The 17,372-nt window shown below is 43.5% G+C and overlaps 1 protein-coding gene across 2 annotated transcripts; it reads right to left on the bottom strand.

The window, feature by feature from the left end:
* Positions 1-6,477: 6,477 nt before the first annotated feature.
* On the bottom strand, positions 6,478-15,860 carry CHST4 (carbohydrate sulfotransferase 4). 2 transcript variants are annotated; one of them, XM_036926929.2, is made up of 2 exons: positions 15,586-15,860; positions 6,478-9,677 (listed from the first exon to the last, which is right to left on the bottom strand). In XM_036926929.2, exon 2 carries the CDS (start codon positions 9,657-9,659, stop codon positions 8,496-8,498), a length of 1,164 nt encoding a protein of 387 aa, XP_036782824.2. In that variant the 5' UTR covers positions 9,660-9,677; positions 15,586-15,860; the 3' UTR covers positions 6,478-8,495. The 2 variants fall into 2 exon arrangements, with proteins under 2 accessions (XP_036782824.2, XP_057349023.1); XM_057493040.1 differs by having other exon boundaries at positions 15,764-15,800.
* Between the last annotated feature and the right edge of the window lie 1,512 nt (positions 15,861-17,372).

The raw sequence follows: 17,372 nt of genomic DNA on the forward strand, positions 1-17,372 counted from the left end.
AGTTCGTTCTGTCTTATCTGAACCTTTAAACATGTCTTTGTGTTTCTCAGAATAGGAAGTTCTGTGGTTGGCCTTTTTTCTAAGTATTTTAAGAGCGAGCCCTTTCTATATAATGCAGATGAAATCAAAGTTTCATTCATTAGAAAATATTTATTGAGTGCCTACTATGTGCCAGCAACTGTGCTAGGTTTTGGTTATACCACAGTGAATAAGACAGTTTTTGCCTTCAAAGAGCACAAACAACACCAAAATTGGATGGTTTTATTATAGTGTGATAAAAGCTATGGTAGTAGAAAGCCTGTATAAGAGACACTCAACAGAGGCTTAGGTGTCAGGCCAGGAGAAACTCCCAGAGGAGATGTTTTCATTGAGAACTGAATAATACTTAAAAAAAAAAAAAGCCAGAGAAGTTGTGGGTGGGACAGAAAAGTGTATTCCAGGTAGGAAAAATAGCATGATCCAAGATCCAGGGGCATATGTGGTATATTGCTAAAACTGCAAATTTGAGACAGAGGAAAAGTAAAGCTTAAAAGTGGATGATAAGAGATGGATGTAAGGATCAGATCATGAATGGCTTTCTAAACTATATTTAAAATTTTGGACTTTCTGAACTTTTAATACAATGTAGCCTGGATAGAAATGGTAAGGAAGACAAGTCAGTGGTTCAGGAAAGAGATGATGGGGTATAAACAAAGCAATGGGGGGGAAGTTTGGGTGGGTAGAAGAGAAATAAATGAACTTACAAAATGTTGAAGTAAAATCCATAGCTGTTGGTGATGGACTGGTGGAAGAAGTCAGGGGCAAAGTCCAGGTTTTTGATTTGGCAGCAGGTTGAAAAGGTGGGAAAGAGACCCAGGAGGGATGACGGTGTTTGGTATGGTCTAGGGTGGAGGACAAAATCATAAATGTGGTGTTTGGACACGCTGAGTCTGAAGTGTCATGTGAGATGTGCAGAGTATATCAAATCACTGATTGGATTTACAGATCTGGAGCTCAGAGAAGATTTACATCAAAGATATACATTTGTGGATCATCTACATGTAAGTGGTTGTTAAAATCATTGGGCGTGCATGAGATAGTCAAGAGAGAAAGCAAGCAGTAGAAAAAGAAGAAGCTCTTGCTGTGCCTATGTAGCTCCAACATTTAAAAGCTAGATAGAAGAGAATAATTCCACAAAACACTGAGAAGTGGCCAGAGAAATAAGAGGACAACCAGGATGCACTGTCTTGAGAACAAGGAAATGCTCAGTAAAGTCAATAGTTGCTGAAAGTTCAGGTGAAATGAAAATTAGAATATGTCCTTTGAGTGAATGAGGGCCTGGAATTTAATTTTTGTCATTAGCTAGAGCTGTTTAGAGAAGGCGGTGAAATCCAGACTGGAGTGGGTCAAGGAGGAAGTAGAAGGTGAGAATATAAAGCCAATGAAGAGAAACAACTCTTAGAGCAGTTTGCTGTGCAGGTGAGAGGGAGGCTAGTAGTTGAAGAAGGATATGGGGTGTGGGAGAGCATTTTCAAGATGGGAGAGAACTGAGTAAATTAAAAAGCTAGAGAAGGATTCAACTGAAGAGAAGTTCAGAAGACAGGGAGTGAATTTAAAAAATGTACAGTTTTTGAAAAGGTGAGAGGGCATGGAATCCAAAGCTCTGGATGGAGGGACTGGTCTTAAACAGGAAATAGAAGAACCATCAACACAATATAAGAAGGGCCAAAGTGGTCAGGAAGACCAGTCAGTGGTTCATCAAAGAGATGATGGGGTATAAACAAAGCAATGGGGGAGAAGTTTGGGGGGATAGAAGGGAAATAAATGAACTTACAAAATGTTGATGAAGTAAAATCCATAGCTGTTGGTGATGGACTGGTGAAAGAAGTCAGAGGCAAAGTCCAGGTTTTTGATTTGGCAGCAGGTTGAAAAGTTGGGGAAGAGGTTTAGTTGTTTGCATTAAGGAGCTGAGAAGTCCATATCTGATGGCTTTCCTTTTCTTTGGGAAGGAGAGAAGGTACAACATGGTCAGAAGATGGTCGAGGAAAGTTCTTGTGAAGAGGAAAGGGTTGTAGGTGGGGGTTGAAGTGATCATAAATTGACATAGGTGATCATAAAGTCCCTGTGAACTAAGCTGCCCTTGTTTGATTTTTTTCCATCCAACATCGGCCCACCTGGGCTTGGAAGGAGAGGAGAAACCAGAGTGTCGGTGCCGTCCCGGGCATGGTTGCTGAAGACGGTTCAGCATTTCTCAAGCTGGTGTTTCTGAAACTTTCTCTGATAGATGCGAATAGGTATGTCGAGTTAAAAAAGATCTTGGTCAAAGAAGTTTGAGAGAACCACTGTACACTCTATTCCATTCTTAACATTCATATGAACATATTTGAAGTTCTGAGGGTGTTACATTTGAAAACCTGGTTGAATTTAGGATAGTTATTTTTTTTGAAGTTTATTTGCATCCAGAATGCTGTGTGCTGTGTGCTCTGTGTGTGTGTGTGTGTGTGTGTGTGTGTGTGTGTGTATGTTGCATCTATTAAGATCTCATGGTTTGGTTTATTATATATATATATATATATATATAATCGAGAGTTCCCTCCATTCATCTTACATCTATATCAAAGGACAGGAGCCTTCATTCCTATTCATTCAACATGTTTACACTACCTGTGGTTAGTCATTTAAATCCACATTGATTCTGGGTGGAGCAATAGATAACTTTTTAAACGAACTACATTCTTTATGAACAGTTGGTCTATGTACCTATTCTACTTGTTAATCAATTCTTATCATAAATTTAAAAAACAAACAATAAAACTAACTTCCTTATTCTTCCAGTACCATGGGAAGCCAGCTTGAGAGCTGGCAAGGGAAGCAGGGCCGGTGACCATCCCAACTGGCTAGGATTAGGGCTGGTGCGGAGAGTGGCAATCAGAGTCACTCATATCATTATTTTACTAGTAACCACCATTTTCACAGGTCTTCACAGTTTACAAACTTCTCTCATATGTGTAAGTTTATATAATCACATTTAATTATTGAGCAGGTACAACTCTCATGGGTGAGAGCAAGGAATATAGTTTGGGAGGATGACAAATGAGAAAGCATGTTGAGGAAAAGAGAGGAGCTGGGGAGGGGGCTAAAAAATATGTCAGGGACCGTGGCCTAGGTAATGCATTCTAAGTGGAGGTGGTTTTTCCACTAAGGAGTAAAAAATGGTTCTTAGGGGCAAATTAAGTAGATATCACAGTGGTTTGTGGCCCTCCAAAGGGCCACAGTACAAACCCAGATAGACTGTGTATTTGTGGTATTAACAACTCAAGAGGAGCGATTAGGGAAAAAAATGCTTATAAAGGCTTGTTGAGGATGAAGCATGATAATGAGAGAAAGGTTGAGGAGCCTGGTTTAAATCCTGTGGTGCCTGTGGAACTTTTTGACATTCAGAATGATCTTGATAGACAACTCATTTGTCTGGCACAGTGTCTGCTTCTGGCTTCACTTGTCCTGCCCATCTTCCCCAAGGCCCCGAGGGACCATGTTTTCCCCCTTTAACCTCTTCTCTCATGGCCACAGCTGACTGAATTAGGGTGGACATAAGCCAAGACCAGTTAAGGCACAGATTGGCCCGTGAGTGCCCGGTCCCCAGCAGCCTGGCTGCACTCACTTCCTCTCACCGGACTCCTGGGATGCTGCTCTGTATTTTCATAATGGCTGCTCCACTACCTCTGAACAAATGATGAGTGGGTACCAAAAGAGCCCTGGCTAGGACATCTGCCCAGTCAGGATGCTTGGTCTGGGGGTATACCGTTTGACTGAATGAGGATGGGAGAGAAATCTACTTGAATCATCAGCTCTTCATCCTTCATATACTAATCATCTGATTAATGTAGAGTAGGTTTCTCAACAGCTTCACTGTTGACATTTTGGACCAGAGAATTCTTTGTTGGAGGGTGGCTCTCCTGTACATTGTAAGAGGTTAAGCACCATCCCAGGCCTCTCCCCTTTAGATCCCAGGAACTCTCCACCTCCCAGTTGTGACAACCACAAATGTCTCTAGACATTGCCAAATGTCCCTTGGTGTGTGTGGGCATTCGGGTTGGGGGGGCGTGGCACAGAATTGCCTCTGGTTGAGAACTACTGATGCAGAGAAACTAAAGTATCAGAAAGTTACCAGTCTCCTAACCGTATCAGTATGGTAAAAAATGCCATTATGCACGTGCTGTTAAGCATGACTTTAATGAAGATGTTACTAGAAATGATGCAAGACAGTCCTTGAGAGCCAAGGGCAGCATGGTTACCAGGATATCCACAGCTGACATGGAGTGCTTGCTCACCAGCCAGATGCTTGCTTAGCACACTCCCTGTGTTCATTAGTCCTCTCAGCAGTTCTAGGGAGCTGGTATTGCTATTCTTCTCCCCATCCTACAGTTGAGGGAACTGAGACATGGGTATGTTAGGAGACTTGCCTGGAGTCACCCATGTGGCAGTAGTAGAGACACCCAGTCAGCTCAGCTCCAGAGCCTAGGTACTTTGAGCATATCACCTCTCTGTCACGTCCTCACTGTACGTCTGTACTTCCTTATCCTCCGCAACACTCAGCGTGGTACCAAGCACATGACAGATTCTCACTAGACCCTTATTGATTCTGTCCCTGTTGACATTGGCATTTCCTAAGGTGTTTTGCCCCAAATCCCTGCCCCACAAGGGTCTCTGCTCAAATATCACATCTCAGAAGGTGTCCCTTATCACCCTCCTTCGAACAGCACTCTTTCCTCCCAGCTCCTTACCCCACTTCCTTCTTCCTCATATGCCACTACCATCTGACATGTATTTATTGTTTGTTCCCCCACTCTCCCAACAGACTAAAATATCAGCTGCATGAAAAGAGGGGTTTTGCCTTCCTTGTCTGCCGCTGTATCAACAGGACCTAGAACATTCCTTGACTTATAGTAGATGCCCATTAAATGTATGGAATGACTGAAGAACCCCTTTAACTATCTGCTGTATTCAAATCTCACTCTGATTGTTTGTCACTACTTTACCCTTAATACTGCATTTAAAAAACAACCTTCTGCTGAATGACTAGAAACATTTATGCAGAAGAGGGGCACAGCCCTTGACAGAAATATTAGGGTATTGGGGATCCCCAACTAATGCCTATCAGAGGTTTATTGTTAACTGGCCTATGTCACTCACATATATTCATTTTTCATTTTTTCTCTGCCAGCCTGTGAAAGTAATTCAGTAGAAGTTGTGATAATATACATACCCAATCAAATTAATTTATAATTAACTTGGGTTTAAATCACATAGTAAGTTATAAACTATTTTTTGAGAAACATATTACAGACAATAACAGTGACAGATTTTTGCACAAAAATGATCATAAGTTGATTCAACCTCCCTATCTCTTTCCTTAACTACTGTTCATAAGTTGAAAGAATAGTTTGTTAAACTATTAATTAATAGTTTAAATTAATATTTTCTAAAAGCTTAGCAACTGCTCTCATTATATAGAAAAGGAAGCCACATAGTAACAGTTAAACTATAGTCTTTGTTTCAAAGCTATCTCTTTCTCACCCTCCAAAAAAATTACTTAAAATTTTTGACTCCTTTCTCTCTCCAATGAAGAGCTTAGGACAGTTGCCCAGTATGGCTCTTTATAAAAACATTGATTGCTGCCCTACAACTAGACAGTTTGGGCCATTATGTTTACTCTAGACATGAAAGAGCTTGTTCCCCAAACCTGAACACTAGCCCTGAGGAATTTCATCCCCAAATCATCCCTCATCTATATTTAAAAACAACCTTAAAGTCCATGCAGCTGTACAGGCTGAGGAGGGAAAGAGATACCTTTCCATTGCTGGGGTTTGGGAATGGAACAGATGCCTCCCTGTTAGAAATGCTGTTTGGCAGAACCCTGCCCTCCATTCTCATCGTGGGTCTCAGCTCCCCAACTGCCCATATCCTATGATTGAGCGCAGTGCAACTCATTACTGAATTCCAGTACCAGCTACCTGAGCGCGTAAATAGAAGACAGTTCCATTGCTCAGTAAGTCTTGCCGAACACTGGATCAGACTTTTAAAAAGGTTTTGCAGCATGATTTTATACTACATTGCCTTATATAAAAATGCCATTATAGTATTATTATGTATTCTCCAAACTTTCTTTGTGTGTGTGGGGGTCAGGTTAAGGATAAGATGCTATGCACAAATAAAAATTAATTTAGACCAGAGCTGTCCAGTAGAACCTTTACAAGGATGAACTCTGTGCTGTCCACTTCAGTAGTCACTAGCCACCTCTGAAACATGAGTAGTGAGTACAACTGAGGAACTGAATTTTGACTGAGTTTGATTCTAAACAACTACCAGTGGCTCCTACATAGGAAAGTTCAGATAGACTGCTTCAAGAGGATGGCTGCTAGATGTCTGGACCTCATCTGACATCTCAGATTTGGAATATAGGAAAGTAAAGCTGTTTTCAAGTCAGTCAGGAATTCAGTCAGGAATAAGATCCTGAGATCTCCATGTGGCTCGTCTCTTTCCTTACTTGGGGGGGGCAATAATTCTGGAGAGGGAAAAGCAAGCAGCTCCATACTCCAGCATCCCACGGAGGTGGGTGCTGAGGAAGTTGGCTAAGGCTAAGACATTTAGGTCGGGGCTGAAATTTCTGAGGGGAAGTCAGAGATGGTTGAGTCACTCTCTGCCCCCTCACTGGCCTTCTTCACTGTATTTGCACCATCACTTACTGCCCTGGCCTTGTTTGCACTGTTGGGGAAATGTTACTCTTTCATAGTTTCGGAAGGCTTGTGGAGGCTAGAAGCATTTGCCTGGGAGATCCTAGGCTCTTGAGGAATGTCTAGAGTGGCTTGGGTTTGGATGTTAAAATAAATTCACTCCTTTAAAGCCACATATAGATTAACTTTGCCTGAGTCAGCTGGCTAGCTGCTCAAGCATCTCTTGTGCTGGCCCAGCCCAGGAGCTCGCTGGCGGTGGAGTGGAACAATTCACCTCTGACAGTGAGGGAGATTTGAAGTGAGGATGTGAAAAGTGGGAGTGTCTCAGGTTTGGACAAAGTGAAGTATTTAAAAAGTCAGGACTCAGAGGTCCATTGAGTTCCCTAAAGAGACTTTCAACCTGTTGCCTCCAACCTGAGGGCAGCACCAGCGTCAGGAGTAAGGGGCACAGACAGTGGCATGCGCTCAAGAGTGACTTGGAGCGAGAAGTGAACAGTGCTGCTGCGCAGGGCGGCTGTACCATTTTCCAGCTGGCCGGGGTGGGGGGGGGGTCACCAGGATGGCTCGGTAAACACACAGAATCCCAGCCCCCACCCAGGGAGATTCCGGTTCCAGCAGATCTGAGGTAGGGCATAGCAAAATGAATGTTTAAGAGTCGATTCTGATGTACATCTAGATCTGGGTAATGCTGCAAAGATTGGGAGAAACCATTTTTCTTGTTGGGAAAGGACCTGGGAAGAGCTAAACAGCACCAATCATTCTAGAACTGAGGGCCTCTGGCTAAGGAGTCAGATGAAAAGAACTCTCACCCAGACCCTGGAGTGATGATGCATATGGTATTTTTACAACTTAACACCTCGCACAGGAAAGGGCTCAGTCGCTGGTTGTCTGTCCTCTACAAATTCTTACGAGGGTGCTGTATTACTCAGTATTGATCAGTTTCTCATCATCTAACACCAAACATTGTCTCACCAATTTTTCTATGTGTGGGTGACAGGTAATAGCAAAAAATACTTTAAAAATCTATAAAGCTGATTATACTTTTAGGACCCCACAAGAATGAGCATTTACTACTAAATAATTAGAAAGCATAAAAGAAGACACTCCAAACAGAATCTTATTTTGGAATTTTAGTATTAATGGATGGCTGCTTCACAGGTCAAAATCTTCTTTGTGAGAGGAAAACACTGAGAGGAAACGACACCCAAATCGGGCCCAGCCACCCCAGGAACTTAAAGAGCTTGCTCTTTGGGCAGAGATTTTGTCTCATATTTGTGTTAACTGAGAGGCCAAGCTCACAGATAAGCATCCAGCTCTGCTCCCTGTTCCCTCTATGACTCTACTGGCAGCTCCAAGGGCTCAGAACGCACATCCCTGGGGAATGTGCTGGTGGGGTCTTCAGTGGAAGACCCCTTTCCCTGCTTCTTCCCATCTCTCCCCTTTCCCACTGAACAAGATATAGACAGAGAAGTTTATGGATTTACTCCACCGACACTGCATGGTGCCAGATAGGACCCCAGGCCACAAAGTCTCCAAGGTATACACACTTAGGAAGGCCAAGACGAGAGGAAAGGCCGTGCTCCTCTTTCAGTAGCAGAATGTGTCACTCTCACAAAGTTTCTGAGTCTCTTTTCTAGACATGAGTAGAGACACAAAGATGTTTTGGCTTGAGCACGTGTGGGCACAACTTATGCTTATGTGTACGCCAACAGAGACATCATTATGACCATATGCCTTCAGTTAACTTGGCCGAGGCCGGTGCCAAGTGGGGACAAAGCCTCCTCAACTCTCAATTTGTGTGGAGGGGGTCCAGGTAGACAGGAGGTCCAGGGACAGGTTTCTCTGCTCTTGCTCAGATCTGACAAGATGGTAGCCCAGCAAAGTCATGGTATGTCTGCAGACTTTCTGAAGTCGAGAGACCTTTTCATAAGGCAAGGACCAGCGCCAGGCCTGGGAGACGTTGAGGGCATTCCTGGCATTTGTGTGGAAGGCGTGCCGACCCATGCCTTCGCCTTGAGTGATGTTGAGCACCCAGGCCTGGAGCTGGGGCAAGAATTTCAACCCTGTGTATTCATACATTTGGGCTGTCTGGGCCAGGGGGTCCCGGACGAGGTCCTCATAGCGCATGAGAAGGTAGCGCTGCTTCAGGGCTTTGGGCAAGGACTTCACAGCCTCGTAGATCTCCAGCTGGCTTTGGCAGATGACCTGCATCACATAGTAGGGTTGGTCCTCCTCTTTGAGTTTCTGCCAGCGCTGCCCCATCACAATGCGGCTATCAATCATAAGCTCCCCTGTGGTGCGCTCCCGGGAACGGAGCACAGCCCGGGGGTCCCGGACCAGGTGTATGATGTGCAGGTTGAGGGAAGGGTCTCTCAGCAGTGGGTAGAGCACCTGCAGGTTGAAGAAGCGCACTTCCTTGAGCACCACGTGACTGTAGGAGTGGCAGGCCTTCTCTATCACTTCAAAGGGCTGTTGACTGCACAGAATCTTGCAGTGAGCCTGAGGTATGATCTTATCGCGAGGGAACATGTTGCAGGCAGGTGGGGAACACAGCGCCCGGCTGCCATCCCACTGGAAGAGGCTGGACTGACGTCGGGGACCAGGATTCATATAGGCATCAAAGACACTCATGTCACAGAGAAAAACGGCACGGATCAGATCCCGCACCGCCATATGCAGCCGCCAGGGGGTGCTTCTTGTGAAGGTCATCCAGACATGCCAGGCGGGTTCCATCAGGTAGAAGACATCTGGGTGCTGCCCAAAAAGCTGGCCCACAAAAGAAGAGCCAGAGCGCCATGAAGACAGGACCAATACATGCATAGGCTTGGGCTCCTCCTTTGTAGACAGGGAGTTGAAGTTGTGGCTGTACAAATGGAGGAACAGAGCGAAGATGGCCATCTGGGAAAACAGGAGCAGCAGCGGCCTCGTTTTTTTGGGCAGCATCATTGTGCTGAAGTGGAAGACCTTTAAGGAGTAAGCAGGATGTCTGTTTTAAGCTGCTTTTTGGTGTCTGCCTTCTATCCCCTTTCTAGCCAAAGCCACCCTCTCCTTGACCCCCACCAATGACCACAAAACCGTCTCGCAACCAATTGCACAAATCCTCCAAATCAATTCCTTTCCCCTATGTTAGTGTGTCAGTAAGTTCTGTTTATTTTAGGCTCTTTACTTCCTCCCTCCTGGTCTTGTCCATTGAGCCACCGAGAATGCCTGACTTAGCCGCATTTCATCAGTATAGGGGAACAGCCCACCCCCGCACTGTGGTGACATGCTTGTCTTCACACAAGCCATCTAAGCAAAGCTTCACTTTCACTGCGGTCTGACCCAAGATTTGGTTGAATGCCCTGCGATTCCTTCTGAAACAGAGATAAACTGATTTGTGAGGAACTGCCTGAGGCCATTGTTCACCTACCCCATCTGTCTTATGGGAAATGGCCACAGGCCATATCTCATTACCCTCCTTCATTTCAATTAAGTACAGGACTTCAGTCCCCTGCAGGATAAGGCTACAGGCTATAAAACTGCTTTGCTTTAGTTTGATGTTGTCTCCCAGTGGTAGAGCCAAGTGCCTGCTGTACCTGTTGTCTGGTCCCCTGTGATTTGGTCTCCTCCTGTGGGATATGAGGAGCTGACCTATTGCTGCCCTCATGTCTGTATGGGTAACAAACTGTCTGAATCTGTTTAGGCTGAATTGTTGTCTCTTGAACAGCCAACTATGAAAGTACGGCAAGCCAATGTGAGAGCTACAGTAGTGATTATTTATTGGTTAGCCACTGTGCTGCTACTTGGGGGAATGCTTAACCACTGGGCGCAACCTGCTCAGGGCTGCTCAGTGCAGTTGGGCAGGTTGTGCAGTGCACAGCATACTGTTTCATCAAGAATTTAAAATATTTATTATAAAAAAGTGTTCTAGTAGGTGACAATAAAGTAAACTTTGTCAAACAGAATAAGTATATTTGGATGATTGTCAGTTGTTAGATGTTAAATACCTAGAGAAACTTGTAGTTCACATTAAGGCTCATACAGATTGTTTGGTGGCAGCCCTGAACTTGTTCCCTTCACAGCAAGGGTTCGCTCTGCGTGGGAAGGCCATGGTTCCCAGTGTCATGCTGGAATGTTATTCTGAGGTTATATTATTTCTTAAAGAAGGTTACTTTGGATGACTCTGGATCATTTTGGGTGATGTCCTGGCATAAATAACTATTAAGAGATATAATATCTATTTCACAGAGTATAAAATATTAATAGTATCAAGGTGGCTAATTTGTGTATCATTATATACCCAAGAAATTATTCCTTCCAGCTTTAATAAAGAAGAGAAAATATATTCCTAGATAGTAGCTAGAGCTGGACTTAGGGTTTGCAATTTTCCTGGTGACAGGTCTTATCACTAATTTTTAGTAAGTAATATTCACATGGTTCAAATTATTTTAAAAAGTATCATTATCATGGACATTAAATCTACAGACTCAGAATTTAAAAGAAGGCTTCCTCAGCACTATTTACAATAGCCAAGATACAGAAGCAACCTAAGTTGCTCAGGCAGAGAAAGACAAATACCAAATGATTTCCCTTATTTGTGGAGTATAACAACGAAGCAAAACTGAAGGAACAAAATAGCAGCAGACTCACAGACTCCAAGAAGGAACTAGCGGTTACCAAAGGAGAGGGTATGGGAGGGAGGGAGATAGGGATTGTGGGGTATCATGATTGGTGCACATGGTGTGTGTGGGGTCACGGGGAAGACAGTGTAGCTCAGAGAAGACAAATAGGGACTCTGTGGCATCTTACTACACTGATGGACAGTGTCTGCAGTGTGGTAGGGGGAGACTCGATAATAGGGTGAATATAACAACCACATTGTTTTTTTTGTGAAAACTTCATAAGAGTGTATATCAATGATACCTTAATAAAAAAATAAAAATAAAAATAAATAAATAAAAGAAGGCTTCCTAAGATTCTGCATTCAGGAAGGAAACAAGGAGAATGCCTGTCACACTCCAGGTCTTCAATGTATCAATGACAGGCAAGAGGAAGTCCTGTGACAAGCAACTGTGTCTGGAGCCTCTAGTCATAAATTAGAAAACTTCTGGAGCTATTTGTAAACAGGAATAGTGACATACTTTTTTAGGAGGGGAAAGAACACCTAAGAATTTCGCCAGCTACTGAGTCAGTAACCTCTTTTTTACTTACTAACAGCTAGCATTTATCTGTTAGCCAATGTTTTATCATCACTATACAGTAAAAAGCCTGCTTCCAGTATCTGTTCGCCATCTGCTCATTTCCCAGCCTGCCTCCAGATAGCACTGTGTCCTTGCAGTTCCTTTATGCATACACAAGAAAATTCTAATGTATATGTATTCTTAATTTTTTGTCCTTTATATTACACAAAAATAGCACGTTGTACACACTGTGCTGCGCCTTGCTGTTTTTAACTTCACAGTATGTCTTAGAGAGCTTTCCCATGCAGTACATGAAGTGGTTCCTCATTCCCTTTTACCACTACATAGAATCCTACTCTATGGATGTGCACAATTTATTTAATCAGTTTCCTCCGTGATAGGCTTTTGGGTTGTTTGCAATCTTTTGCCATTTCAAGAACTTAAATAATTAAGTTTTTTTTTAAATGTCATACATCATCACATGTTTGTAAGCTAAATCCTCTGAATAGAATTGCTGAGTCAGAGAGCATGGATGGGTATGCGTATCCTTGGTTGCCCAGCCAGCCTTCATACTGGTGGTAAACCATTCTCTATGTCTAGAGCCGCAGTGATTCTAGGGAGTAGATTTTAGGGAAGGAATTGGGCAGCCACAGATGTGACTCTTAAGAGTTTATAGCTGGCTCCCTGAAGAGGTAGAACATGCTTTGCCAGCTCCTGGGCTTCCCTTGAAAGTCCCCTGAATGTTCTGGGAAACGTGTAATAACCCAAGCCAAACCTTGTGTGGCGGTGGCATTAAAACCCTTCTCTTCCATTCATCTCAACAGTGCATTTCCTCCAAACATGCCCCCAAAAAGGAATCTGGTGGTGATCATCTCTCCTTCATCATCTCTCCTTGGTGGCCAAAACGTGCTTTGATATATGCCAGGGAAATGTCAGGAAATTCCTGTCTTGGCTCTGAAGGTTAGAACAGGACCAGCTGAAATATGCTCCTAATTCTTTTAAACTTGAACCCAAAAGGAAATGATTAGAAACTAGGCCATTATTGATAATGGCCCAAGAATGGCCCTCCACCTCCCCCACCCACCTAAAGACTGAGGAAATGACTTCAGTTAAAAGAGCTTCTCCCAAAGGCAACAGAAGTATGAGGAAAAGTTTGGAACAAAGATAGAAAACAATGGAGCAAAAGGAGGTAAAGAAGACAAGAACTTGACCTGTGCACAATTATAAGAAAGCTGTGATATAATTTTATATTCAGGGTCTATAATCAGGAAAAAGCTAACATTTCCTAGGGATTAGGAACATAGACTTTTTAAAGTCACACCCTTCCTCCCCCTCTCTCGGCTTTGGGCCAAGGCACTGTCCTTCCACAGCTCAGAGCTCTCCTTGCCTGCTGGTAGTTCCTGGCCTCATGCCCATCCTCCTGCAGGGAGCCAGGCCTCCTAACCGCGTCCCTTGCTGTCCTCAGCCTTTAGCTGTCCATGGTTCTCAGGAATTCCCATGGAAACCCTCCGACTTCTTTATCTGCTTTTTCTTTCCATGAGCACTTTCCCTGGCCAGAAAGAATGCATGCTTTTGTAAAGTGAGTCCTAGCTCTTGTCCCAGGGATCTGCATACTTCCTGGATGTAGGCAGTCTGTGGTGGGTCTGATCAGAACAGCCAGGGTGTATCTTGGGCAAAGCTTACTTCTACAGAGATTTTAGTCAGGGGTAAAGGCAGAGGCTCTTGAGACTCTGGGGAAAGCAAGGAGATGCGGCTCCGTGGAGAAGAGGGAAGCCCAGGTGGTTAATGGCAGTCTCCTGCAACCTAATCACCACCTCTCCCTGGTGACTGTACACTAACTTCCTCTGTGGTCCTTGGGGTTGGCAAGCATTTGTGATAAGTCCATCTCAGAGTTCCTAGTCTACCTTCTGATTATTTTTTTTTCTGGCTATTCAGTTGCATGTTTGAATCCTACCTTCCCTATTGCCAGAATCCCTGCCTGTTCATCTCTAACTTTAGTAAGTAGCCTCTCTGTCTCTCAGTTCTTACCACAATCCACTGCTGTCCAAAAACTATCTTTTTAGAGCACAAGTCTATCACTCCTCTCCAAGAAATCCTTCACTAACTTTCCAACATGATACAGATCAAATTGAGATACCCCAAGTCTTCATAATCTAATATTTGATCTCATTTCACTCTCCTCCTTTTTGGCACCTTAGGCTTCAGACTTTACTTTCAGTTCTTCCCAAGTTAGCCTGTATTTAGGAGTCCTGAGACCTTTTGCAAGAGGCCTCTATTTCCTTAATATTCTGCCCACATGTTAGTTTTCTCCTTGAAAGGTTATTTCCCTTCCTTCCAGGATTTAGTTTTTCCCCAAACTTTCAATTAGCACACCCATTGTTCACTCTAGGAAATAGCTGTAGATGACTGTCTCTCCCACTGGGCTGCTATAACCTAAGGGTTAAAGGTTATGTCTTACCTTACTTATAGGTGCATAAAACTTACAAGTGAATAAGGCTTTTTAAATAGTTGCATAAATAAATGAATAGTCGAATGTTGGAAGAGGCAGTCATTGCTAGAGATATTAAATGAGATCCATCAAGAAATGAACTTCATCTTGTTCTGCAATGCACATAGGTGTCTCATTATATCAGCTACTAAGTTAGGTGATGATGTTGATTATTGAGCACAGAACCAGTACTGTCTCAACTGCAGGGAGGAAGAGATTAATAAAGCCAGAGGCATAGGTTTGATGAGATATGGCACAGTTAACCTCACCCCCCTCAAAAAATTTTCTACACTGAGCATGTACTAATTTAAACTAGAAAAAAAAACATGTGAAAAAAAATTTACTAATAAGAAATAAAAGCCCCATTTCAGGGCTACAGACTACCCAGACTACCTCCCTTGTTCTAACCAGCTCAGCTAGAAAAAGAAGGAAAAAACCCTCAGCACATCCTATCTTCACCACGCAAAAAATAATTTAAAAAACATGTTGCCCAATGATGGGCACGTGTTATCCACTTAGCACACAAAGCACAGTCCATCACCGATGTCGTGAGAACTTTAGGTTCTTGAAAGGGGTGGTAGTGAGGAAGCACCTCGGTCACACCCAGGGACTGTGAGGCATGGGGATGGGCGACCTCAGCCAGCAGCCTGATTACAGGAGGATGAATTATAGACGAGCCCCAAATTGGTACCATGGAGCCTTTTAGAAACAGAATGAGGAATTCTGAGAAAAAAACAGACATCAATTTAAGAGCCCTTGATCCCAGCCACTGGCATATTCCTAACTTAGATTCCCCAGTGATAAGTCCCACAAAAATTAGAGATGGCAGAAAATATTTGCACAGAGAGAGAATGGAGCTGGGCTGGGGAAACCAGCATCCACACATACAGCCAAGGACAGGGGAATCCTGTGGAGAGAAGCAGCTGGGCAAAAGGTGTCCGTGTAATGACAAACTAACTAGACCCAAAGTGCCAGGAGGACTGGACCTGGGTCCTCACCACCGCTGTCTCTGGTGACATCAGCAGTGCCTGGCACACAGTAGGTATTCAAGAAACATCCATCAAATGAATGACCAAATGAACAAACATTTGTAGAGCAGTTTTTAGCCCGGCCATTGCCACTGCTGTCCCCAGCTTAGCCACCCGAGGTTATGTGATACGCAGCTCCATGGCCCTGGGGTGATGGCCCTCCTTTGGAGGTATATACAGAGAAACTCTCTTCTTACCTTGTTAGCGACTGAGGCTTCCTCTCTGCTTTAAAGAGGCTCTCTGCTGGCCAAGTTGTACAGCTTTTCTCCTCTGACTCACCAACTCCCCTCCTAGCTTCTTCCTCCTCCTTGCATTTTGCATAACCGCCCCTACTCAGAACAAATTCCTCTCCCTTCTGCCAGAAAAATAACCCACCTTCCAAGACGGGGTTGAGAAAGCACTCACTCCTAGGGAGCCTTGATACTATCAGCTTTTACCCTGAGAGACTCAAGGGGTGGGGAGCCTCTGCTTGAGGTCAGCGGGAGGAGCAACGCAGGAGGCATTCTCTCCCACAACTGGGAGAAGATCTTGGAATGTGGACAAAAAGGCAGCCGAGAAGGTTAACTCCCTTAGGGCCCAGTGGTACAAGAACAGAGACCCCTAGGAGACGAGGTTGATGGGGAAATCACTGACCATTACAACCAAAATGCTCCTAAGATCTGAAACCCTATTTTTGTATCTTATCTTTGATGCAAAAAACAGAAGAAAACATGAAAGCTATTTCTGGATTGCAACTGCTTGCTCACTCCACTGGATTTAGGGAGGTAACACTTCTTTTGGCCCCTGTGTCATAGTCAAAAATTTCACCTATCTTTCAGGAAATAATTACTAGATGTATGGGAGGACATAATGTTTTAGTGTTTAGTTGGAGTACAGGGAAAAAAATCACACAACTGCTTGAGCTAGTTTACATGATTGTTGTGAGTATAAAACAATAGGTGAGAAAACAGTTTACAAATGTGCACAAATAAATGTAAATTGTAGTGGAGTATAAAAGCCACTGATTTTGGAGTCAAACATCTGGGCAAATCTTTCCACCTTTCTGAGCCCTAGGATGTCAGTGTAAAATCTGTATCCACCTTATAGAATTCTTGCAAATGTTAGGATTCTATTAATGGAGATAACGCCCCTAACACAATATTATGACATAATGAGTTTAAAAGTGTAGTTATTATTGAATCATAATAATGCCTCTTTTTTCTTACTCAAGCTGCTGGCTCATTTTCCAGGCTTTTGTAAGAAAGAGTGAGCTGGCAGAGTTGTATGAGTTCTGGGATAATCTAGGAAGTATCTTTGCTGGTTCCCACCGGCTGAGCCCCCAAGGTCTTGTCATTGGCACAGATGCCCAGACCTGTGGTGGTGCCTTGTGTTGATCTCAGTGACAGGGCCCTGCCTCCCCTCCCTCCCCTCCCTGCCTATTTCTGTCTAGCAGGGGAAAGTCACTTTTCCTTGAAGTGACTCCACGCAGAGTTGTAAATTGTAGAGCCAGAAACGGGCTGGTGTGGTTCCACTTTTATTCTGATTATAAAAGTACTGCTTGTTAGTAATAAAAAATTTGAAAAATACAAAATGTATACAGAAAGGCAATATAAATCCCTGTACATTTTGCTGCTCAGAGAAAACCACTGTTGATCTTTTTTCCCTTGCATGCAGAAAGCTGTATACTTGAGATCATATTGGAAAATGCAGGGTTTCTCTTTGTCCTTATTTATTTTAAGTATTTTAAATTATGAAATTAAAATTAGGGCATCAACGTACAATTTAACAAATAATGTAAAGGAACTACCATTAAAAAAAAAACGTAGAACTTGGCCAAAGCTGCTTCAGTCCCTCCCCTCCCACAAGCTCCCCCACCCTCATTACTCAGAGTTTACACTTTTATGGGAAGCAGTTCCTTCTTTGCTTTCCCTTATCTTTTATCACCTTAAGCAATACTATTAAATTCTCCTCAAGTTGACCTTTATGTAAATAGAATCATACCACA

Source organism: Manis pentadactyla, chromosome 15 (assembly GCF_030020395.1).
Source record: "Manis pentadactyla isolate mManPen7 chromosome 15, mManPen7.hap1, whole genome shotgun sequence".
In the NCBI taxonomy this organism is placed as follows: domain Eukaryota; kingdom Metazoa; phylum Chordata; class Mammalia; order Pholidota; family Manidae; genus Manis; species Manis pentadactyla.